The sequence below is a fragment of the Gadus morhua genome, chromosome 9, assembly GCF_902167405.1.
Source record: "Gadus morhua chromosome 9, gadMor3.0, whole genome shotgun sequence".
NCBI classification, from domain to species: domain Eukaryota; kingdom Metazoa; phylum Chordata; class Actinopteri; order Gadiformes; family Gadidae; genus Gadus; species Gadus morhua.
In genome coordinates, this window is record NC_044056.1 from 17473023 (window position 1) to 17499123 (window position 26101).

Sequence of the window (26101 nt, forward strand, 5' to 3'; positions counted from 1 at the left end):
ATAAATTTTGGATTTCAATTTAAAAGAAAATGCCCTGTTATTTCAGGCTCATTTCACTTCATGGTTGTAGTTCAAGACGCCATGGGGTCACGCAAGAAGTTTCAGAACATTCTGACGTGTAGTTTCAAAATAAAAGCCAACCAAAGTTTCCAATATTAGACATATTACATATGATTTTGGATTCAATTTAAAAGAAAATGCCCTGTTATTTCAGGCTCATTTCTCTTCAGGGTTATAGTTCAAGACCCCATGGGGTCACGCAAGAAGTTTCAGAACATTCTGATGTGGAGTTTCAAAATAAAAGCCAACCAAAGTTTCCAATATGAGACATATTACATATGATTTTGGATTCAATTTAAAAGAAAATGCCCTGTTATTTCAGGCTCATTTCAATTCAGGGTTATAGTTCACGACCCCATGGGGTAACGCAAAAGTTTTCAGAACATTCTGATGTGGAGTTTCATAATAAAAGCCAACCACAATGTCCAATATGAGACATATTACGTATGATTTTGGATTCAATTTAAAAGAAAATGCCCTGTTATTTCAGGCTCATTTCACTTCATGGTTATAGGTCACGACCCCATAGGGTAACCCAAGAAGTTTCAGAACATTCTGATGTGGAGTTTCAAAATAAAAGCCAACCACAATGTCCAATATGAGACATATTACGTATGATTTTGGATTCAATTTAAAAGAAAATGCCCTGTTATTTCAGGCTCATTTCACTTCATGGTTATAGGTCACGACCCCATAGGGTAACCCAAGAAGTTTCAGAACATTCTGATGTGGAGTTTCAAAATAAAAGCCAACCACAATGTCCAATATGAGACATATTACAGTATGATTTTGGATTCAATTTAAAAGAAAATGCCCTGTTATTTCAGGCTCATTTCACTTCATGGTTATAGGTCGAGACCCCATAGGGTAACCCAAGAAGTTTCAGAACATTCTGATGTGGAGTTTCAAAATAAAAGCCAACCAAAATTTCCAATATGAGACATATTACATATGATTTTGGATTCAATTTAAAAGAAAATGCCCTGTTATTTCAGGCTCATTTCACTTCATGGTTCATAGTTCACGACCCCATGGGGTCACGCAAGAAGTTTCAGAACATTCTGATGTGGAGTTTCAAAATAAAAGCCAACCAAAGTATTCCAATATGAGACATATTACATATAATTTGGATTCAATTTAAAAGAAAATGCCCTGTTATTTCAGGCTCATTTCACTTCATGGTTATAGTTCAAGACGCCATGGGGTCACGCAAGAAGTTTCAGAACATTCTGACTGTGTAGTTTCAAAATAAAAGCCAACCAAAGTTTCCAATATTAGACATATTACATATGATTTTGGATTCAATTTAAAAGAAAATGCCCTGTTATTTCAGGCTCATTTCACTTCAGGGTTATAGTTCAAGACCCCATGGGGTCACGCAAGAAGTTTCAGAACATTCTGATGTGGAGTTTCATAATAAAAGCCAACCACAATGTCCAATATGAGACATATTACATATGATTTTGGATTCAATTTAAAAGAAAATGCCCTGTTATTTCAGGCTCATTTCACTTCATGGTTATAGGTCACGACCCCATAGGGTAACCCAAGAAGTTTCAGAACATTCTGATGTGGAGTTTCAAATAAAAGCCAACCACAATGTCCAATATGAGACATATTACGTATGATTTTGGATTCAATTTAAAAGAAAATGCCCTGTTATTTCAGGCTCATTTCACTTCATGGTTATAGGTCGACGACCCCATAGGGTAACCCAAGAAGTTTCAGAACATTCTGATGTGGAGTTTCAAAATAAAAGCCAACCAAAATTTCCAATATGAGACATATTACATATGATTTTGGATTCAATTTAAAAGAAAATGCCCTGTTATTTCAGGCTCATTTCACTTCATGGTCATAGTTCACGACCCCATGGGGTCACGCAAGGAGTTTCAGAACATTCTGATGTGGAGTTTCAAAATAAAAGCCAACCAAGTATTCCAATATGAGACATATTAAATATAAATTTGGATTCAATTTAAAAGAAAATGCCCTGTTATTTCAGGCTCATTTCACTTCATGGTCATAGTTCACGACCCCATGGGGTCACGCAAGGAGTTTCAGAACATTCTGATGTGGAGTTTCAAAATAAAAGCCAACCAAGTATTCCAATATGAGACATATTAAATATAAATTTGGATTCAATTTAAAAGAAAATGCCCTGTTATTTCAGGCTCATTTCACTTCATGGTTGTAGTTCAAGACGCCATGGGGTCACGCAAGAAGTTTCAGAACATTCTGACGTGTAGTTTCAAAATAAAAGCCAACCAAAGTTTCCAATATTAGACATATTACATATGATTTTGGATTCAATTTAAAAGAAAATGCCCTGTTATTTCTGGCTCATTTCCCTCCAGGCTTATAGTTCACGACCCCATGGGGTCAACCAAAATGTCCAATATGAGACATATTACATATGATTTGGGATTCAATTTAAAATAAAAGCCAACCAAAATGTCCAATATGAGACATATTACATATGATTTGGGATTCAATTTAAAAGAAAATGCCCTGTTATTTCAGGCTCATTTCACTTCATGGTTATAGTTCAAGACCCCATGGGGTCACGCAAGACCTTTCAGAACATTCTGACGTGGAGTTTCAAAATAAAAGCCAACCAAAATGTCCAATATGAGACATATTACATATGATTTGGGATTCAATTTAAAAGAAAATGCCCTGTTATTTCAGGCTCATTTCACTTCATGGTTATAGTTCAAGACCCCATGTGGTCACGCAAGAAGTTTCAGAACATTCTGATTTGTAGTTTCAAAATAAAAGCCAACCAAAGTTTCCAATATGAGACATATTACATATGAATTTGGATTCAATTTAAAAGAAAATGCCCTGTTATTTCAGGCTCATTTCACTTCAGGGTTATAGTTCAAGACCCCATGGGGTCACGCAAGAAGTTTCAGAACATTCTGATGTGGAGTTTCAAAATAAAAGCCAACCAAAGTTTCCAATATGAGACATATTACATATGATTTTGGATTCAATTTAAAAGAAAATGCCCTGTTATTTCAGGCTCATTTCACTTCAGGGTTATAGTTCACGATCCCATAGTGTCACCCGAGAAGTTTCAGGACTTTCTGATGTGTAGATTTTTTAAACCCGTCTCCATGTAAATATTTCTGATGTACAACATTTTCTATGTATTTAGAATAGTTATTCCTGTTTGATTTCCCATTTTTGCTTTTGGCCCTATTCCTCCAGCACGTGGGCTTCATTGCTGTTCACTTAAATATTTTAATGCTTTTCTCTTTGTAGGATCACAGTGGAATAATAATGTGATCTTGCAAGTATAGGAATCCTAATTTTGATGATTAAGAAAAGGTTCGGGGACACCCAAACTCCATTACTCTACAGGCCAGCATGCGTCTTTGCAGAAATCATTTCACCCCACCAGGAGTTCCACCACTGAACCTCTAGGCAGCGGCATAGGGTCTTCATCTATCAACTTTGCTACACCACTTTCGTTGTCTACATCGATGGATACTGTAATAGTTTTTTATTCAATGAACTTGGTACTTTTTCTTTTTGTACATGTCTCCACAAGATAAAATGTCCTAATTGCAAAGGACACAATCCCACTTGCTTGCCCTTGCTTGTAGGAGTTGGTCTTTACTCATCCCCAGACACTGCTCATGGTACCACCTCTGGCATGTGTCACACATTATCTGTAAAATGAAATAAGCAGACAATATCGTTATCATTGTCAGGAATAAGAGGCCATGAAGGACAATTGTTTTGAGGAATGTAGGGAATTTTGGTGGTCTGCAACATTGTTCATGGTTTTTATTTTTCTGAAAAAATTTCAGAAATACTCAAACAATACATTTGATTATATTAACATACAATAACCCCAAATCATTAATGTACAAGAAATAATGAAAACCACTTACCCAATCAGTAGTTGAAGGCCCTGATCCTGGGCATCGAGGCAGAGCACATTGCACAGTGGTTGTCCATGTCAAACACTGAAAGAAAATACACTCCAGATTATGTGATTGGATAATGAGTTAATATGAGATATGTGTGGGATACTTGATGGTGAATTTGTGCCTAAAATGAATGACGCTTTGGACTACAAAACCTGTATATCTGTGCAATGTACATTCGCTTTAAGAGGCTGTAGTTTACTTGAATGCGTATTATTGCATTTAACCATAACAAAACGAACTACCTCATATAAAGAAATGAGAAAAACGTCTAACAAACCTGAACCACTGAGTAATCCAAGTCCAAACTTAGTCCTCGCATTAGCCATCTCCTTCTTGGATGTCCCAAAGGACATGAGTGGCAATGCTGGAAATGCCTCCATCACTGCCTTCGCCATCTACTCCAACATACAGAATGAAGATTGTAATATTTGAAACATTGGGTTTAAACAGAAATGCAATAAATGCAAATAGACTTATACAATACATGGATTGTGTCAACAATCTTCCCTCACTTCAATCACATTAACATCAATCAAACAAACATACATTTTAGTGTGATTTCCCTATTTGAACATCAATTAGTTGTTTTAGTTTTTATCATGCACAACAATTGTTTGTTGTCATAACTGTAATTTATAAAATATTTGTCTTCTTATTTGACTTTAAATTATGTAATGAATATATTTTAAAAACTCAATGTTTGTTGCATTGTTATTTATTCATATTTTGTACATTGAATGAAGACACTGACTTCCCCACTGAAAATCTGACATGTAAGGTATTAAACACAACGTAATTTTGGACATGCAGTGAAAGAACAATGCAACATTGTTCCTATCCCCCATGGAAACCATGTTAAAATGATGGACGTCCTGTCAATCACCAACTCAGAAGAGCAACAATTGTCTGTTATATTTCAATTGCTTAAACTATTTAGCCAATACTTCTAAAGACTTTTGCCATCAGTGTTTCATTTGTGGTGATGACGGTGTTATTTAGCCCTTTTCAGATAAACCATGTTTTTTCTATGTCAGATAAACCATATTTTTTCTACTGACTTTGATAGATATATATAGGGATCAAAATTCATATCAAACATGCGTTCATTACCATGGTGACGATGACCCCACAACTACTGCTGTCCTGTTGAAGAGGATGGGGCATGGTGGCTCCTCTCCACTTTATACTCCCCCAGTCATTCTTTGCGTGGCAGATCTTTCTCATCTTCAGGAATTCACTATGGAAAACACATGGAGGTATCAAACTACATGCAATAACAATCTCAATGTCAGGTTTAAATAATAATAACCTTCTAATCAGCAAAGCCAAATAACTGCTTTAATTGACAGCTTTTTGAGATCTCTGTCTTATTCTGTTATTTGCAACCTTTTAACAAAAAAAGGTGCATGATATCATACCAGATGCTATTGTCATCTTTGAAATTTTGTTAATTATTTTACACTGATTTCTTCAGGCAAATCTACTTAAATGTAAAATCCAACTTTATGAAAAAGTTGATGACCTACCCTATTCTTTTTGCAGCATTTTTGGACTCCGCTTCCTCGGCTTTGTTCTCCATTGGATCCACCAAAAAGACCGAGCATGTGGCAGGAATTATGTACTAAAAATATAAATGTTATTTAAAACTACATCACATACAGTAACAAAAACGGTTTTCAGACCGGCAGCCTTGAATCACTGACCAGTAGTTTCCAGTGTACTCCTCCAACATTCACAAATGAGAGTATTGCTTGGTACAAGCTGAAGTCAGTCTGTAATGAAAAAGAGAAAATCATTTTAAGTTGAAGTTTGTTATGTTTTCTTTTGAAAAAATAAATTTAATTAATGTGATTTATTCAAATTCTTAAATTAGATAACCAAAACCTTCATGCTGTCATACTAAATGATTAAACTTTACAAATGCAAATCAACCTGTTCTTAATAACTGTTTTTTTGAAGTCCGGACAGGTTAATGGATTGAATACAAGCATTACCCTTGGCAAGCTGTGTTGTCTCATTTGGTCTCTTTCGCCAAAGAGTATTACACCTGCCGTGTAATGGTTTAGCAGGTAAATACTCTGCCCACGTTGGCATTGGTTGGCATTTAGATGGAAGAGGCCCTCCATTACCTAAATTAAAAAATATAGATAAAGACAGAAGAAGACAAAAGAAATACAGTGAATTACACAATAATCACATGTTCAAATAAACAATGTAAAAATGTTCTTTTTTTTCAGAACTTGGAATACTTTGCTCAGTAATGTTTATTATTGATACTTTATTATATTGTAGGTAATGTTAGAACAACTAAATACCTCGCCTGTCAGCCATCTGTGAGGCCTCAGCGAGCACAGTTCGCTGTGATGAATTAGAAAACTGTGACCTGGATGTGTGAGGGCCGGGATCACAGCAACCACAGCTTCTGTGCTCTATCTCTTCCACAGTGACTTTAGCTTTAAAACAAATGTACACATTTTTAATAATTATATCGTCCCAATAATATCCCTCATATTAATAATAAATTAAACAAAACTCTATATAATCAATCTCAAATCCTGTGAAATTTAAGTTAAATACCATTAACTTATGTAAATCATAAAAGAGCTGTCAACATAAGACCAGTCAACAAAAAGCAGCAATAAAAAATACCTGTATTATGGTAAAGCTGTGTGCCCCCCAAAATTTGATGAGAGCGTACACAGCATTGACTTAATACCTCAGAATACTCTTGTCCAGGTTCATCTGCTCCGCCTGTGGCGATAGGGACCCTGGTGATGTGTGCTTTGAAAGAAACACAACCAACATTTAGTGTAAGGTTTTGTGTCCCCCAAAATTTGATGAGAGCAGTGACTTAATACCTCAGAATACTGTTCTCCAGGCTCATCTGTTCCACTAGCCTGTGGCGATGGAGATGATGGAGATGTGTGCTTTGAACGAAACGCAACCAACATTAATGTAAGGCTGTGTGCCCCCCAAAATTTGAGGAGGGAGCGTACACAGCATTGACTTAATAACTCAATATGATAAGTAAACACCTTTTTAAATGATTGATGTGCTACTTGAAGTCTTATTCGATGGATTTTTGTGTTTGGAATGCCAAGTCCGGTACAAACTTGACCCCAAAGCCCATCTCTAGCCCAGGTATTTGTATTTTGTTCAATGCCAGTCTTCATCATGTCCTCACATTTTTTAGAAATCTGTTTGTCCAAGATTTCTTTGTTTTTGTTCTATTGAAAAATAAATCAGAGTTTATCAGAGTTTCATCAACAACATGTTAGAAATAAAATTATAACTGTAAAATGTTTATAGAAGAAAGTTGCTCACCCCGAATAACTTGAAAAAGTAGACTCTATATAAAAGTAAAAGGAAGAAAATGTTACAATAGCACTATACATTTTCTTTATCCAGAGTGCATCCTGCTCAAATAAATTCAAGAATTAAATCAGCATCATAGACAAAGTAAAGACTACAATAAGTAAGGAATAATCACCGAGAGGCCGGGCAATAAACAGTTTGATAGGCCCGGCTCGTGGACGGCTTACCGCCCGAGACGAAGTCGAGGGCGGTAACCTTCCGCGAGCCGGGCATATCAAACTGTTTATTGCCCTGCCTTGAGGTGATTATTCCGTTTATTCTACTTCGCGCCGGCCAACATAATAAAACAATTCATATACTTTAATAATTAGCCTTTTTCTTATTCGTATTGCATGCTTATTAAATGTATGCTCTGTTTAAGTTCATCTCCCTCGAAAAGTAGTTCTCTTTAGAACTACACTGTAAAAAAAAATATGCTGTTTTTACGGTGAAATACCGGCAGCTGTGGTTGCCGAAACTGTACCGTTAAATTACGGTAAAACATTTTTGTCATATACGGTAAAAAAATGTATTGATACTGTTGATTTTATAGTTAAAATATGTGCTTAATTCAATATTTTAGCGTAAAAAATAAAGTTTTACATTAAAAAAAACTTTTTTTTACCTGAAAATGTACATGAAAAGTTGTTTTATTTTACAGTTTAAAAAAGTGCTTAATTCAATATTTTACCATAAAAATTAAAGTTTTTATATTTTAGAAAAACATTTTTTTACCTGAAAATGTACATGAAAAGTTGTTTTATTTTACAGTTAAAAAAAGTGCTTAACTCAATATTTTACCGTAAAAAATAAAGTTTTTACATTTTAAAAAAAACATTGTTTTACCTGAAAATGTACATGAAAAGTTTTATTTTAAAGTTAAAAAAAGTGCTTAACTCAATATTTTACCGTAAAAAATAAAGTTTTTACATTTAAAAAAAACATTGTTTTACCTGAAAATGTACATGAAAAGTTGTAATTGTTTACAGTCAAATACCGGCAGCTGTGGTTGCCAGAACTCTACTGTTAAATTACGGTAAAACTTTTTCTTCTTTTATGGTAAAAAATATATTGATACTGTTGATTTTACGGTTAAAGAATTTGCTTGTTTTTTTAACAATAAAAAAAACTGAAATTCCGGGAAAAAAATTATATAAAAAAATATATATATTATATTTATTATATTTTTATAAATATCAGATATTTATTTTTAGATATTTTGTAAATATACTTAAAATATTCAGACAAATTAGCAGTTCGATTGTTGGCAGAGGATGCAGAACTTGCCAGACAATAGTGTATTCTGTGCCACATTCTATTCTGTAAAGTTAATACACAGAGCATGAATTAATATTGTCAAATTACTATATGTACCAAAACAGCCAGAAAAAATATCCACCTTAAACTTTTCAAATATATACTCTTTATTTGAAATTTGTTGTAAACATCAAGTATTTTAAGTTGATCATATAACAAAATATATATGAATGATGGGTGGGTCATGAAGGAGAGCCCATGCTCTCGGGAGAGCAGCACAAAAGCAATTTGTAGTAATGATACGCGTTGTGGATTATTGCTATCGGCCATCTGTTTTGGAACATTTGGATTATATGTATAAGCAAGCATGGCTCAAAAAAGAGAATCAAAATTGTAACTATCTTAGAAAGAAAAAGAGCATAGAAAAAAAAAGAGTTTAACATTGTAATCAATTCCATTTACTGATGGTTGGCCAGCGTAAGTACTATGTACCAAGTACTATGGGGCGATCAATTGAAAGCGCTAAGTTAAATCCACATACTTCATCTACAGCAAGCCCAATTGGAACAAAACAGTGAGGTTAATTAAATGTATCATAATAAACTGTTCCAATTTCAAAACCAGTGTAGTAAGCGGAACACACTTTACTTACACAATGTAACAAGATACCTTTACACTTAAGTGAAAGTACAAAACCAGTGCAGTAACGCTGAACATGTACAAAGTGTACCAGACAATTTTTCTTGTAAAACTTTCAACAAAAACACAACACTATATCTGCAGTGTGTATAACATCGAGTGTACCTTTTATCATATTGTCCCTCAACTTCACTGGAAGGTCCACTCATGGTCAGCCAGGTCTGAGATCAGAGTGAGGACTCTGGGATTGACTGAGAACACTTTTCTCTTCCTGTTCCACTCGACTTTGGTGCCGTTCTCAGGATTTATTGAAAAGAAACACCTTTAAGAAAGAGAGAGAGAAAACATCTCAGGTGGGATATCTTATGCCTTGCATTTTCTAATGTTAAATAAAAAGAAAGGGTAACACTTTACAATAAGGTACGCAAAAACTTGTGTAGTTATTGAGGAACAAATGAGTAACGAATGATGAACGACCAGGGCCCTAACTGGGGCCCTAACGGGGCCCTAACAGGGCCCTAAGTTACTGGTAAACAGACTGGGGGACCAATGTATTCGTTAGTGAGTAACGAATGATGAACAACCAGGGCCCTAACAGGGCCCTAAGTGACAGTTACTCAGTAACTACTGAGGAATTACTGGTAAACAGACTAGGGGACTACTGTATTTGTTACTGAGTATCGAATGATGAACAACCAGGGCCCTAACTGGAACCCTAACAGGGCCCTAAGTGACAGTTACTCAGTAACGAATACATTAGTCCCCCAGTCTGTTTACCAGTAATTCCTCAGTAGTTACTGAGTAACTGTCACTTAGGGCCCTGTTAGGGCCTCAGTTAGGGCCCTGGTTGTTCATCATTCACAGTAACAACTTTATCAGCAAGTACATAACAGCCCAAATGCCTGATCCAAACACACACCCAGACTCAGTAACGAATAGAGTAGTCCCCGAGTCTGTTTACCAGTAACTCCTCAGTAGTTACTGAGTAACTCACTTAGGGCCCTGCTAGGGCCCCGTTAGGGCCCCAGTTAGGGCCCTGGTCGTTCATCATTCGTTCATCATTCATTACTCATTCGTTCCTCAGTAACTACACACGTTTTTGCGTACCTTATTGTAAAGTGTTACCAAAGAAAGAAATGTTACCGTTGGAGGAACTCCAGTGTAGACCGTAGATCCACCGGGTAGTGTATGTTCAGGCAGTAGTAACTGCCAAACATCAGGCAGATGGCAGATGTGAAGGAAGTGATGTGGTCATTGACAACCTTTCTGTCGATGCTCAACATAAATGTCTCAGAGGCAAAGCAGGAGGACCCTAAGAATAAACATGAATAAAAAATGTACTTTAATGATAATGACAAGGGCTTCAATAACAGCCATAAATTCAAATTAGCCAGTGTCTCAAAGTGGGCTAAAAGCTAACATGAAAATAAACAAGCCAAGTACAAGTACAAGTGGGTGTTAGTACACCGATAGAGAAAGCTTGCAGGTTTGGTTCAGTTTACTTACCACACACAATAAGGCAGGGTGTTGGTGGCACATTCTCCACCTGAACCTCCTCAGCAAGGCTTGTCTTCTCAACGTAATGGAAGAGATGCTGTTCCTTCTCATCAAAATGAGCCATTAAAAGAAGCACCATCTGTATGACCTCTTCTGAGCAACCAGTGGACTGGCCTCTTTCAGTTTCAAGCTTAAGAAGAGCATCCAGAACTTGTTTGTGTTTATGTGCATCAACACGTTTGAAGAAGTTTAAGAGACGTGCCCCCTTTTTGTCCACATTGGCAAGGAAGGACACAATCAAACTCACGCCAGTCAGTTCCTGGAAGTGTGCTGCCATACCAACTTCCTTAAACAAAAATGGCCAATCCTGGCTTAATTTCTGGATACTAGCACCATTATTGATCTCTTTACGCTGCGTGAAATATGTGGACTTGATTAAGTCTTTCACAACATCTGAATTGTAGTTCATATCTTCAAATGTCTTCATTTTTTCTTTTTTTTCTAGCTGACTCTCCACAGTCTCAGGGAGTGGCAGATGTTTCGGCATCCAGTTGACACAGCCATAGGTGTCTTGAACACTGGCTCTTTGTTCAGCAGATATTTCATCTGTGTCATCATCTGATGCTGCTTTGCGTTTCTGTATCTTTGGTGTGTCAGGTCGTTTGACATTTTCAACTCTTGACTGGAGTTGCTTTGCCAGGGAATGATATCCAAGTCCAATAACATCACCATCAATCACATCTTTAAGAGACTTTGGATACCTGGCCACCATCCTTTTTGCTATCTCTGTGGTGTTGTGTTTGGTTGGATTCTTACAAATCCTGATCATCTCAGAGACCACAATCCTTATCATTTCTCGTCGTAGTTTTGGACTTGGTCTTTTCTCTCTTTCCAAACTCTGTAATATCTCTTCAGAGAGCTTCTGCCATGGTATCTGAAAATTGTCTATCCAGTTTGGCGCAGGTCGATAACTTCCTGAGGGTGATGATGTAGCTGTGGATGATGTTGGTGAGGGAGTGACTGAGGACAGAGAGGATTGGAGAGACACTGGAGGGGAACATGCCGGGGCTGGAGTTGGAGTGAATGAGTCTGTAAAAGTACAACAAAAGAGACAAAAGAGAAATCATTAAACCTTTAATGTTTTTCTATTCTTAAAGAAATTATTAAACTATTACATTACTTGTGCAGTCCTGTAAGAGAAGTGTGCTGTGTAGTGGTGTCAATGTTTTACACTCACCCTTTTGGGCCCAGGCAGCAACCAGTCTTCTGGCTTGTATGGGCTTTAATACTGGCAGCAAGTCTCCCTCTGCAATGTACTTCAAATCATCTGTTGTTACTGCACCAAGTGTTTTCAAAGCATCTTCTACTGACTTGACAACTTGATCAGGAAGATCTGGAAGCACTGCTGCTATGGCATTGCTTATTTGAAGTGATTCAGCCATATCTGTAAAGACAGACAAAATAATCTGGCCTGCTGATTCAGTGTGACAAGAGACTGTGCTTCAATGGGACAATATGGTATCCATTGTTTATGTAATATGATAAAGGCCACATGTCAATTAGTTCACTAACAAGTCTGCATTCTAATCTTCCAGTGTTTTTTACACAGTACATGTGGTAGTGTGAAAGAAATTCCCCATCATACACTCTCATCAGAAAATGAAATGCAAAATCATCTTTCACAAGAATGAGGATGATTTCACCAAACTCCACTGAATCATCATTCTTAGTGACAACAAATTGGCCCTTTCTGTAAATTATCCCATTATACTGCACATCACCAGGATTTTTTGTATTTCTTTCAGTGAAGCCAAAATGGAGAATTGTGCCTTTAACTTGCTCACTGTAAAGCTCTGAGTAAAATGGTGATCCATCTTTTATTTGCAAGGCTGGAGGACTCACTGACCCAGCGGAAAGAAAGGCCTGAAACATTTGATGCCTCTCTGAAAGAGTCAAACACAGATTTTTGAAATTCTTCAGATGCCTTGTACATCTTTTGAAGTAACTATGTTTGCTCTCAAAACGCATAGCCCATACCCTCATGAGTGGGCCAAATTTCAGGATCAGTCCTGGATAATGCCGCAAAAAATGGTGTTTAGGTCTCAAGTTGATTTCTGGAAATAGTGCCTTCCTGGTTTCCAAATATTCTTGGATGAGAACATCTAGATAGGCAACCTGAGCCTTGGAAATTTGCTGAGCACAAATTAGGTCAACAATGTCCTTAAGCTGCAAAAGTCACTGCCACACATTATCTTCGGGGTCCTGCACTTTGTCTCCAATTATCAGAGGCAACAGTCTCAAGAAGTTCCAATTTTGGACAGCATGTCCACTCAGTTTCAGTGTGTGAGGACTGACCTCACAAGGTTTGGAGGAAGCATCTGTTGCTTTGTATTTTAACTGCTTGATTCGCCTGTTCAAAATTGTGTAGGTGAACCATTTCTTTTTTTTGATGGAATACTTGAGGTAAAGAGCAACATCGTATGAGAGGACACCCTCAAAGATGTCATGACCGAGACAGGGGGGCAGGCCAGGTGAACAAACATCAAAGTTTTGTAGAGTATTAAATAGTGACCTAAACTTTATCCCTTGTACTTGTGGAGAATCCTCTGTCTCCAGCTGTTCAATGGCAGAGCTGTACGTTTCTGGAGTCCGCTCCAGTCCACAGATGTTAGGATCAGCACCCTGAAGTTCAGTTCGAGAAATCAAACAATATCTGCAGAAGTACTGAGATGAACTGAAATTTTCTGTGAAACCACCAATGGCGTGAGAGCCCAGGTTGTCTCCAGCAATGCAGTAGAGAGCTCCCTTTACTACAAGTTCATCTCCCATTGTTATCCCATTTTCCTCCAGTTCTTTCAGATCAGTAAGGAGTTCAGAAAAAACCTTGGCCTGGCCAAATTCCTTAAAATCCTTCTCTCTACACAATAAAACCAGCAGCATGTGGTCAACATTTGATCGTACATGGGGGGGCATGTTGAGAAGAGAGAAGTACACAGCTAAAACCTTGTGCTTCTTTTTTGCAGATCCCAATGGGTTCACAACTTCGAATGCATCCTGGTACAAAACCAGCTTGAGACAACTTGGGTTTTCCTGAAAAAATGTGTTTAACATAAACACCTTACCATCACAACAGTCAGAGAGAACATCTGTTTTGGAAACATTATTATGATCCACTGACATGAGGCCCTGCCAAAAACTGGACTCCTGCATACCCTTTAAAGTCTTAAGCACAGGAATATAATAGGCACACCTCTCTATCCTGTTCTCATCTCTGCCCAACAAGATTTTTTTGGGCTCCACATATTTGAACATGTCTTTAAAGCACTGGGTTCTTGAGTAAGCAGTTCTCATTGGCCCTGTGTGGCAAGCTGTAAACAGGTCAGATTGTTTGATTGTGTCACTAATTTTTACAATGTCTTCATCTGAAACTGACATATCTTTTAGAAGCAAGTTTAGACGATTCAAAGTATATGTCTGTCCCAACTCATGTATATTCTGTATTTCTTCAACAATGTTTTGAATGGTAGACACTGGAAGAAGATGCTGTCCCTGAAGTTTCATGTAAAACATACATATATTTCTCAGATACAGGGGCCGGATTCACTAAAGTGTTCTTAAGATAAAACTTAAGAAGATTCTTAAGAAAACATATAAGAAGTTCCTAAGAATCTTCTTAAACGCTATTCACCATTTTTTTCTTAAGAATTGTCGATTGTCTTACGAACTTCTTAGTTTTCTCACTTAAGAACTTCTTAGATTGTTAACGTAGTAGAGGAATGCATGTAATGTTCGTCCTCGTGCGCTCTTGTTGTTGCTGGAGCAGCGGTGGGGGCTGGCCCCGTTGCTATGTTACGTGTACTTTGTTGATGTTTATGGTTTGGGTTTCACGGAGAATAAACCGTTAAATAATAAACCGAAAAAATGGAGGACAACAGTGCGAAGCGCAGCAAGAACTTTTCAAAACAGGAGTTGGAGGTGTTGGTGGAGGAGGTGGTTTCGAGGCAAAGAATGTTAATGGGGAAGTTGGATAACGTTGTCACTGCAGATAATAAGAAGAGGGCGTGGGCGAAAGTTGCCCAATCGGTGTCCGCAGTAGGGGAGACGGAGCGCGATGCGATTGCAATAAAAAAAAAATGGGCGGACGTAAAATCCCTCGTAAAGAAAAAAGCTGCTGAGAGGACGAGGGAGACGAGGAAGACAGGAGGAGGGACGTCCTCTGTTAAACTCGACCCTTTGGAGGAGAAGATTTTGGGGATGATAGGGGAATCTCTGGTAGGAGGCGTTCAAGGAGGGGTGGACACTGGAGACCACAGCTGTATGCAGCTGCTACAGCAGACACATACGGGTAAGCTCACAAGCTACTGTCACTAACTGTTAGCTATTGATCATTACGTTGATCCTGTTGATGAAGCTTTTTTTTTTCACTACCTAACTAATGGCCCAATTTTCCTGATTCTGTTGCTTTTCTGTAGATGCTATGGTGGACCTTGATTTGATGACTGACTGAGAAATTGACTTTTCAGCATGAGTGTCTTTCTGCGCCTACCATCCAGTGTTGGGCATAATGTGTTACAAAAGTAGTGTAATTACAGTTATGTATTGCTGTTTGCTGTAACACACTAAAACAGTAGCCTAGGCTGTTACTGGAATTTGATTTACTAGATGAGATGACTGCAGAGATGGAAATCTCAGTTCTCACTCAGTCCTGACATTTACCCCTTGGTTTTTACAATTGAATTGAACCTTCTGCTGTTCTTTTTGTTCTTACAGAATTCTGAAGAAGATCTTAGTCTCTCACAACTAATTTCAGAATCCATCCTCCAGCCCACACCAGTGATGACACCCAGCATGGAGGACATGATCTGTATTCAAAGAGGCCTTTTGGAGGAAGTGCGAGGACTTAGAAGGGTTCAAGAGCAACTTCTACTGGTGGAGAGAGAGAAACTGCTCTTGGCCAAAGCCAAATTTGAGCTAAAAAAAAGGAATATTAGGAAGAATGTATTAGTATTAGTAATAATATATTAGAGTATTATAGAGTATATTAGAGTATTGTATATATATTAGAGTATTAGAGTATTGGATTATATTATATTAGAGTATATTAGAGAATTATAGTATTATATTAGATATATATTAGAGTATTAGAGTATTGGATTATATTATAGAATATATTAGAGTAATATATTATAGATTAGAGTATTATAAAGTATTGTATTATATTATATTAGAGTAATATATTATATATTAGTATTAGTAATGAGTATTAGTAATATTAATAATAAAAGAAATTGCTCATAGATTTTCAGGTGTCGTTTATTATTTATTTATTCACATGAATCTCCTCCTTACAAGCTCTTGTCTCACTTGAATGCCGGTATTACATGGGGCGGGGACGGGGCCATCTCCCTCTGGTTCATGGTGGTCTGGAACATCCGGAAGAGGCAGCCGGTACATCATGCAGATGTTGTGCAGGATGAAGGCACAGGTGATGATTTTACACCCCTTTTCAGGGGTGTATTGGAGCACTCCACCAGAGCGGTCAATGCATCGAAATCTGGATTTGACAACCCCAATGCACCTCTCCACAACACTTCTGGTTTTGCGTTGCGCACGGCTGTAGCGCTGTTCAGGCTCTGTTGCTGGGTGGAGGATTGGAGTCATCAGCCATGGTCGTAGAGCGTAGCCACTATCACCTTTTATTGGTTAGGAAAGTAGTTAGGTCAATTATTGAAGTATTATACAGTGAATGATTTTGTGTAGTCTAAATTAAAATTCATCACTAGTAGTTACTCACCTAACAACCATCCATCTGGCATTTCTCCTTCATTAAATTAAATTTAATAAGTTCCCGAATTCATCAATATGAAGGAGTCATGGGTACTGCCTGGCCACCTTGCCACAAGGTCAGTAACCCTTAGTGTTGCATCACAGATCACCTGAGTGTTAATGGAGTGGAAGTTCTTTCTATTGACAAAGCCATCCTCCTCATCACTTGGTGCCTATGAAATGAATATAAGTTAGTTAGCACATTAATCCCCACGTAACACACACATATATATATATATATATATATATATATATACATACATACATACACATATACGGTGCTGGTTCATATTATTAGAAATATCATTGAAAAATTGATTTATTTCATTAATTCCCTTTTAGAAGTAAAACCTGTAGAATGTATACATTCATTCCAAAACAGACTGATACATTATAATGTTTTTTTGCCAAAAAGAAGATGAGTATAGCTGACTACCATGAAACCCTAAATTCAACCATCTCGAAAATTAAATATGGTGAGAAGGTCAGATATTGAAGACACCTTTGCCACACTCTAATTAGCTACCTAACTCAAAACACGGAAAGTCCTTTAATGGTCTCTCGTTTTGATTCTGTTGACACACAATCATGGGGAAGACTGCTGACTGTGACAACTGCCAAAAGATGACCATTGATACTTTAAAGAATGAGGGCAAGACACAAAAGGTCCATTGACCAAAGAGTTGGATGTTCCAGAGCTCTGTGTCCAAGCACATTAATAGAGAGGCGAAGGGAAGGAAAAAGATGTGGTAGAAAAGAGTGTACAAGCAAGAGGGAATAAACGCGCCCTGGAGAGGATTGTCAAACAAAACCGATTCAAAAATGTGGGGGAGATCCACAAAGAGTGGACTGTAGCTGGAGTCAGTGCTTCAAGAAGCACCACACACCGACGTATGCAAGATATGGGCTTCAGCTGTCCGCATTCCTCGTGTAAAGCCACTCTTGAATAAGAGACAACGTCAAAAGCGTCTCGCCTGGGCTCAAGACAAAAAGGACTGGACTGCTGCTGAGTGGTCCAAAGTTATGTTTTCAGATGAAAGTAAATTTTGTATCTCCTTTGGAAATCAAGGTCCCAGAGTCTGGAGGAAGACAGGAGAGGCACAGAATCCACGTTGCCTGAAGTCCAGTGTAAAATTTCCACAGTCAGTAATGGTCTGGGGTGCCATGTCATCTGCTGCTGTTGGTCCACTGTGTTTCCTGAGGTCCAGGGTCAATGCAGCAGTCTACCAGGAAGTTTTAGAACACTTTATGCTGCCTGCCGCGGACCAACTTTATGGAGGTGACGATTTCATTTTCCAACATGACTTGGCACCTGCACACAGTGCCAAATCTACCAGTACCTGGTTTAAGGACCATGGTATCCCTCTTCTTGATTGGCCTGCAAACTCACCTGACCTTAACCCCATAGAAAACCTATGGGGTATTGTGAAGCGGAAGATGCGAGATGCCAGACCCAACAATGCTGAAGAGCTGAAGGCCACTATTAAAGCAACCTGGGCTCTCATAACACCTGAGGAGTGCAACAGACTGGTCGACTCCATGCCACGCCGTATTGCTGCAGCAATTCAGGCAAAAGGAGCTGCAACTAAGTATTGATTGCCATACATGCTGAAACTTTCCATGTTCATACTTTTCAGTTGGCCCACATTTCTAAAAAAATCATTTTTTGTACTAGTCGTAACTAATATTCTAATTTTCTGAGATACTGAATTTGGGATTTTCAGTAATTGTCAGTACTAATCATCCAAATTAAAAGAAATAAACATTTCAAATATATCACTCTGTGTGTAATGAATTGATATAATATGTAAGTTTCACGTTCTGAATATAATTACTGAAATAAATCAACTTTTTCATGATATTCTAATAATTTGACCAGCACCTGTATATATATTCAAGTCAATATTTTTATAAACAACATAACAAAGCAGAATGGATCCAAAATAACAAGAATAAAAGAATAGGATATTTGTACATTATCATACTTTGATTGCAATATGTGTCCCATCAACTGCCCCCAGCACGTTTGGAAATCCAGCTATTTCAAAGAATTTCTGTTTGGTTTGAATGCATTCTGCGTCTGTTGCTGGAAACTTGATGAACTGCCGTGCTCTTCTACAGAGTGCATTTGTGACATCTCTGACCACTCGGCTAACGGATGATTGGCTCACACCCAGGGTGCCCCCCACCACCAGTTGAAAAGACCCAGAGGCAAAAAATCTCAGGGCAGCCAAAATTTGCGTTACAACCGGAAGGGGTGACGATCGCCTTGTTTTCCTTTTCAGGTCAAAGCATATCTGCCAAATAAATAATTGCAGGCCTAGGGAGCCTATATTGTCGAATCAACATGTGATCAGGGAGTATGAGCGGATCCATTCTGTCTCTCAATGGCCTTGGTGGATTTTCCTCCCTAACTGCCACCCAAAGAACTTCCATCTAAAAAAAAAAAAAGAGTAATATGTTTTCAGTGACTTGGCCTACTGAAATTATCTAATAATCTAAATAAATACAACTGCCTTCTAGATATACTTAAGAGAACATTCAAGTATAATCAAACATCCTTGATAACTATTACTTCCCAACACTGTCTGGTATTATCAATAGTAACTGACAGTTTAGGCCCATTTCTTTTAATATTGTCAAAATAGGCTTTTTTGATATATTAAAACTAGTATGACAAGCTTAAATTCACAACATTTTTTAACATATAGTCTTGGTTTAAGCAATATATTAATGAATTCATATAAATGTCATATAGATATGTTTAAAGAAAGACTTACCTTTTCACTTCAGCTGGTTTAAGACTGGTGAAGGGTTATCTTAAAGTTGTGAAGAAATTTGAGAAGAAATTCAAGAACTTTGTCTTCAAGAATCTCATTTGTTCTTAAGTACTTTCTTAGGAAAAAACGTAGGAACTTAGGAAAAAACTTAAGAAGAAAGTTGAGAAAAAAGTTAAGAAAAAACTAAGAAATTCTTCAAGAATATCAAATCTTCTTAAATTTTGTCTTAAGAACATAGTTAAGAAAAAAGTGCTACTTAAGAACTTTTTTCTTCCTAAGAATGCTTTGTGAATCCGGCCCCAGGTCACAGAAATTAGACCCATCCCCTACAGTGTCATCAGCATCTGACACACTGGCAGGTTCCTGTATGGTAGCAGTTGTAGTGGGAGTCTCACAGTGTGTATCTTGGATTGATGCACAAATCACATTTTCTGCCCAATGTCTGTGCTTTCTGGACATGTGAGAGGTAAAAGACGTTTTTCCAGCGAACACACTTTTGCATCCTCTCACTGGGCAAGCGACATGACGCCCTTCTGCTATGTGCTCCTTTAAGTGGGCAACCAACAGTTTAGTTCCCTCACACTGGCGTTCACAAAGTGAGACGGTGCATTTTAATGGCGTTACGGTCACATTCTGAGCAACGGTTGATGTACTGTTGTGGTGGCGATAGAAGTGCGACTTTAGAGCTGTATAGCCTGAAAACACCTGCTTACAACTTGCTCCAACACATCTAAAAATATGTCGGGGTTCATTGCGGTGCAGTTTGCAATGCAAAACATATGCTTTTAAAGACTGAACGTTTTCTCCACATATGTTACAAGAATACATCTTCGATGGACAAATACGCCGTCATATCCACAATAAGCTTCAGCACATAGACGGATCCTGCTTTAGCCCGCCAGGTGGGTAAACTCACACCGCAAGATAACCACGCACATAGACGGATCCTGCTTTATCCCGCCAGGCGGACAAACCCACGCGCAAGATAACCGCAGGCTCCAGCACATAGACGGATCCTTCTTTATCCCGCCAGGCGGATAAACCCACACGGCATTTTTCAAAAGCAGTCAAACTAATGTCTCCTAAACACGTCTGCACATATATTACATGCGTTTCCAGGCTGTTCTGAAAGTCTAATGTAGCTAAAGGTACAGCTATGGGGACATTAACACAATGTTAACTGTCTGTAATGCAACCCTCTTGATAAGCTGAATAAACACAATTCAACTAACGCCTTGATTTACATACCGAGGTAACTGAAAAACAGCTCCAACTTCTGGCTGAGGCAAAGTCATAAAAAGTCGCTGATGAAATTAAACTTCACTCCGATGAAGACCGTCGATTTGAACGGGTGAAGTCCGAAACGAAGTTAACCAGCTCCGGAGATGCTCGGAGTACAGCCAGGAGTCAGATACAGTGCGCTGATTGGCCTATTTAAAACTCGGCGCGTTAATGTCAACCGTCGAGGGGAAATAAAACTTCTACATCATACTATTTATATCAGTTTCGATATAATTTGTTTTAAAAACCTTTCCCATAATTTGAGATGCTTTTAAATATAGCAGTATTGAAAAGCTATTAAAATCCATCAGATGTTTTCAGATGCTTTTAAAATCATTAAAATGGTTTGGACGGATGGACAAATACGCCGTCATGTCCACAATAAGCTTCAGCACATAGACGGATCCTGCTTTAGCCCGCCAGGTGGGTAAACTCGCACCGCAAGATAACCACGCACATAGACGGATCCTGCTTTATCCCGCCAGGCGGATAAACCCACACGCAAGATAACCGCAGGCTCCAGCACATAGACGGATCCTGCTTTATCCCGCCAGGCGGATAAACCCACACGGCATTTTTTAAAAGCAGTCAAACCAATGTCTCCTAAACACGTCTGCACATATATTACATGCGTTTCCAGGCTGTTCTGAAAGTCTAATGTAGCTAAAGGTAAAGCTATGGGGACATTAACACAATGTTAACTGTCTGTAATGCAACCCTCTTGATAAGCTGAATAAACACAATTCAACTAACGCCTTGATTTACATACCGAGGTAACTGAAAAACAGCTCCAACTTCTGGCTGAGGCAAAGTCATAAAAAGTCGCTGATGAAATTAAACTTCACTCCGATGAAGACCGTCGATTTGAACGGGTGAAGTCCGAAACGAAGTTAACCAGCTCCGGAGATGCTCGGAGTACAGCCAGGAGTCAGATACAGTGCGCTGATTGGCCTATTTAAAACTTGGCGCGTTAATGTCAACCGTCGAGGGGAAATAAAACTTCTACATCATATTATTTATATCAGTTTCGATATAATTCGTTTTAAAACCATTCCCATAATTTGAGATGCTTTTAAATATAGCAGTATTGAAAAGCTATTAAAATCCATCAGATGTTTTCAGATGCTTTTAAAATCATTAAAATGGTTTTCCTTATATAAATTGAATTTAGGGCCTACCTCTGGAGGACCATATTTTTTAACATATTCTTCCCGTAGAAATGAAGGTGTGATTTTGCTGAATGTTTCTCAGTTCTATACTGTAAATTAAAATGTAAACATCAGCAAAATCTTTAGTTTAGGCAGAATAATGCCGTTAATTTTACGATAATTACTCTTTTGTGACTTTACGGGATTTTTCCATGAATTTTACCCTTTTTTAAATTTTCAGGAAATATTCTGTGTTATCTACATATTACGACTGTAAGAATTAAAGTTATGTATTGTTTCTTGATTTACGGTTACTCAATGTATTTACTACGGTGATATACTATTTTAGATTTTACGGCCTTTGATTGCTGCTATTTGACCGTTTTTTACCGTGATTTCTACGGATTTTCTTTACAGTGTACGGTGAATAACGTTAGCTCAACTGTAGGTAACGCGTTTCTATAGCAACCACACAAGGTTGCAACTGATCACTAGTTTAACAACGTAGTTGTTACATTCGTATCAAGTCAGCTTTAATGACGATCGATCAAACATGCACTCCTTGGTTTATTTTTACAACGGACCTCATGTTTGAAATGTATGTGATAGAAAACGATACAAGCGGCGTATTGATCTACTGTGCTCAGTCAGCAGCAAGTAGAACCGACAAGTCAGCGGGCAATATGCCGGATTAATGCACCCCTCCCAGCCAATCAGAATCGAGCATTCTTAAATGAAGTAGAATAACACAGTTTTAAAGAAGTGAGTGAGACATACTTTTACAAAGGGTAGGCCTACTGTTTGTGCTAAGCCATGTTGGGCATAAGTTTTACTTACATGGGTTCATGTCATCCAGAGCCATTAATTAGAACACATATCTAGTGTTCTATATATATATATGGTCACGCTTGAGTCACTGTCTAACGGAGTTAATTGAATAATGCCATCTGTTATTAAAGTCAGTTTCTGATGAATGTAGTAACATTACACCTACTTTATCATAATTAGTAATTATGATAAGGGATGGGCGTGAGTTAATTGAATGACCAAACGATGTAAAAACATTTTTTTTATATTAAAATAAAGTTGGGACTATTTTAAATATGTAACTTTATTGTCTTTATTTTAAGTCTTATCTCGATATCTTCAAGCAGAATATCGATATAAGATAAATTTGATAATAAAGACTTTATTGTCAAAGTTCAGTGACATTAACACTAGCCATATAACGTTAAACTAATTAACTTTATATTATATAATTATTATACCACGGTCTGCGGGAATACTCGATTCTGATTGGATGCAGGGTGTGCATTAACTCCTGTTATTCTACTTCATTTAAGAATGCTCGATTCTGATTGGCTGGGAGGGGTGCATTAATCCGGCATATTGCCCGCTGACTTGTCGGTTCTACTTGCTGCTGACTGAGCACAGTAGATCAATACGCCGCTTGTATCGTTTTCTATCACATACATTTCAAACATGAGGTCCGTTGTAAAAATAAACCAAGGAGTGCATGTTTGATCGATCGTCATTAAAGCTGACTTGATACGAATGTAACAACTACGTTGTTAAACTAGTGATCAGTTGCAACCTTGTGTGGTTGCTATAGAAACGCGTTACCTACAGTTGAGCTAACGTTATTCACCGTAGTTCTAAAGAGAACTACTTTTCGAGGGAGATGAACTTAAACAGAGCATACATTTAATAAGCATGCAATACGAATAAGAAAAAGGCTAATTATTAAAGTATATGAATTGTTTTATTATGTTGGCCGGAATAATCACCTCAAGGCAGGGCAATAAACAGTTTGATATGCCCGGCTCGCGGAAGGTAGCCGTCCACGAGCCGGGCATATCAAACTGTTTATTGCCCGGCCTCTCGGTGATTATTCCTTACATATAAGGACCATCGCAACGGGAAACAAAACAAAGCTCAGCGGACTATAATACCTCCCGCTACCTCCCGTTCTAAAGTCGTAGCTATGGTCCGTCCTAATTACTGGAGGAGTGAACAACGTTTCCGTTGCATGAGAACCCAACGGGCGTGTAATGGTGGTTCCGGGTATTAGTCAGACCCTCAGGCGTAACCAGGGAAACAAATGTATGTTTTGTGGAAAACTTTATATTCAGATTGTAAAACGCATGAAAATATAAATTAATGGTCTTAATTTGGTCACCGTTGGTAAGTGACCGTGGTATAAGCGGGATAATGCCCTTCGAGGTGTCCATTATCAGGAATTAATGGACTTCGCGGAGGCAACCGTCCTCCGCTTCGCGTCGGACGGTTCACGCCTCCACGTCGTCCATTAATTCCTAATAATGGACGCCTCGTCGGGCATTATCCCTTACTTATACAATGGGGGACCTAAATCCAGCGATCTGATTGGTTCCCAACTGTTGTATAATTAGCGTATACACAACTGCTATGACGCCCGATCATTTTGTGAAAGTATCATTCCGCGCCTTGAAGAGGAAACCGTTACAAAGTATCGTAAGAAACTATCACACGGAGATTTAACTTGACCATGGAGGAGGGGATTCACCAGTGGGGAAATATATCCTTCGATCTCCGGGAAGGCGTAATCGGCGTAAATAAATAAATTGCCGGCGAACCGCTCTATCGGAGCCTTCTCTCGGAGGGACGCTAAAGTGTGTTGCATAGCGACCGTCGATGCATAGCGGCAGCCAGGAGGGACTACTTTTTTGTATTCTTTAATAAAAACGGCTATTTTGACTTTCTTGGTTTCTTTTTAAATGTAGTGTGTCTATGACTTTCGTTTCGCCATAACAGTAACCATTGTATAAAAGCAATAGATCACTTCAGTCAGTGGCATGTGCTCATTATACCACTGTGAAGGGGGTCGCCGGCCCTCCGCTGCGCGTCGGGGCCGGACAACGCCCCTTAACAGTGGTATAATGAGCACATACCACAGCCTGGCGTGATCTATTGCTTAATTATATAACAGCTCCATATTTCTCCGTCCGGTTTGAACTGCAGCTGTCAGGGTTGCTAGGTGACAGGAGCGGCGCGTGGTCACGCAAGGTAACCACGCCCGCCCATGGACATAATAAAGGATGGACCACAGACTGGAAAATGGCCGCCCATTCATTCCTATACAAACTGCTCAGTGGCGCAGGGTAACATCCAGACCCCCAGGATAGGCGCATACTTCCGCAATCCACCAGTGCTCAGAGGCCAAGCCTGGTATTGCAGCTGTTTAAGCTGGCTGTGGACGGGGGTCCGTCATTTCATGTGGCCCAGAAGTAGATATCGCCGTCCACTCCAATACAAGTGGGGAACAGGATTGTGTCTCTGCAAAAAATGTCGATATCAATCAAAGGCTCATAATTATATTTCTACCCTGTTCTAAAAAAAATTAAGTTTTTTCTTTTCAAAACGCCTCCTCAAGCGTTTTATTAGCAGTTTATGTTGGGTGGGCAGCTGAAAGGAGTCGTACTGAAACAAACGGCTCCTTGCTATGGACCTATTTTGAAGTGCACGGCTCCATTAACTTCCGAATTAAATTAAATTCCGAATGAACTTCCATTAACTTCCAAAGTATGAGATTTGTCCTTTTACTTAACATGAATGGCGTTGAACACGGATATATAACACACATATCATTGAAATAGCTGTAACAGGCACGGACGTATTGATTACCTGAATCAGAGCTAGAGTCTCTAGACCTTAGGTGTCCCAGATTAGGCAGTGTCCCACATTAGGGCAACACCCTAGTATGCAGAAGGTCATGTCTATAATAATTTGAATTCATATTATTGCCATGAAAATATGACTTATTTGCCTTCGATCTGTGTAATGTGAAATTATATTTAAATCTGTAAATTCTTGCTTTATATGTTATAAAGTGTGAAAGGATTAAATTATATTATGACCAGCATATTACATTTTGGCCATAATAAAACAAAATACCATAGGAAGCAATCAAAATGGATATTAGACAAACACTTCAAGACATGGAAGCTATTGCAAAAAATTTGAGTGATCAACTAAATGAGCAACTCGGCCAAGATAACCTTATGGCTTAAACTCTTCTCACCTGGTACAAGAGTAGTATATAAATAGCTCATAGCCGTTGTTCCCCAAAAAAGTAGAGAGAGTGGCCTGTCAGCAAAGCTGTCACACAGGTGACATTCATTTGACTCATTTGTGGGTGTTAATACCGGCTGAACTGGGCAGCTCCTTCACAGTGCTCATTGCTCTCTCCGTCCCCCTTCAGTCTACTTCTTGTTCAGATGCTGAGTGTGAGGAAGCTTCCGCACTATGCATCCAACATACTAGGATAGCCAAAAAC

The 26101-nt window shown here is 38.4% G+C and overlaps 1 protein-coding gene and 2 long non-coding RNA genes across 4 annotated transcripts; 1 reads left to right on the forward strand and 2 right to left on the reverse strand.

Moving 5' to 3' along the window:
- Nucleotides 1–3556: 3556 nt before the first annotated feature.
- LOC115550954 (uncharacterized) lies at nt 3557–7470 on the reverse strand. 2 transcript variants are annotated; one of them, XR_003977965.1, is made up of 12 exons: nt 7329–7470; nt 7040–7231; nt 6863–6931; nt 6721–6785; nt 6320–6457; nt 5999–6133; nt 5708–5776; nt 5531–5625; nt 5115–5241; nt 4282–4399; nt 3966–4040; nt 3557–3740 (listed from the first exon to the last, which is right to left on the reverse strand). It is a non-coding gene; the product is annotated as an uncharacterized LOC115550954 (long non-coding RNA). The 2 variants fall into 2 exon arrangements; XR_003977964.1 differs by having other exon boundaries at nt 6654–6785.
- A 6863-nt stretch (nt 7471–14333) lies between these two features.
- Nucleotides 14334–15802, forward strand: LOC115550960 (nuclear apoptosis-inducing factor 1-like). The gene is made up of 2 exons (XM_030366371.1): nt 14334–15096; nt 15522–15802. Exons 1-2 carry the CDS (start codon nt 14673–14675, stop codon nt 15527–15529), a joined length of 432 nt encoding a protein of 143 aa, XP_030222231.1. The 5' UTR covers nt 14334–14672; the 3' UTR covers nt 15530–15802.
- Nucleotides 15803–16008: 206 nt separating this feature from the next.
- Nucleotides 16009–18754, reverse strand: LOC115550911 (uncharacterized). Its single transcript, XR_003977958.1, has 3 exons — nt 18563–18754; nt 16546–16750; nt 16009–16444 (listed from the first exon to the last, which is right to left on the reverse strand). It is a non-coding gene; the product is annotated as an uncharacterized LOC115550911 (long non-coding RNA).
- Nucleotides 18755–26101: the final 7347 nt, after the last annotated feature.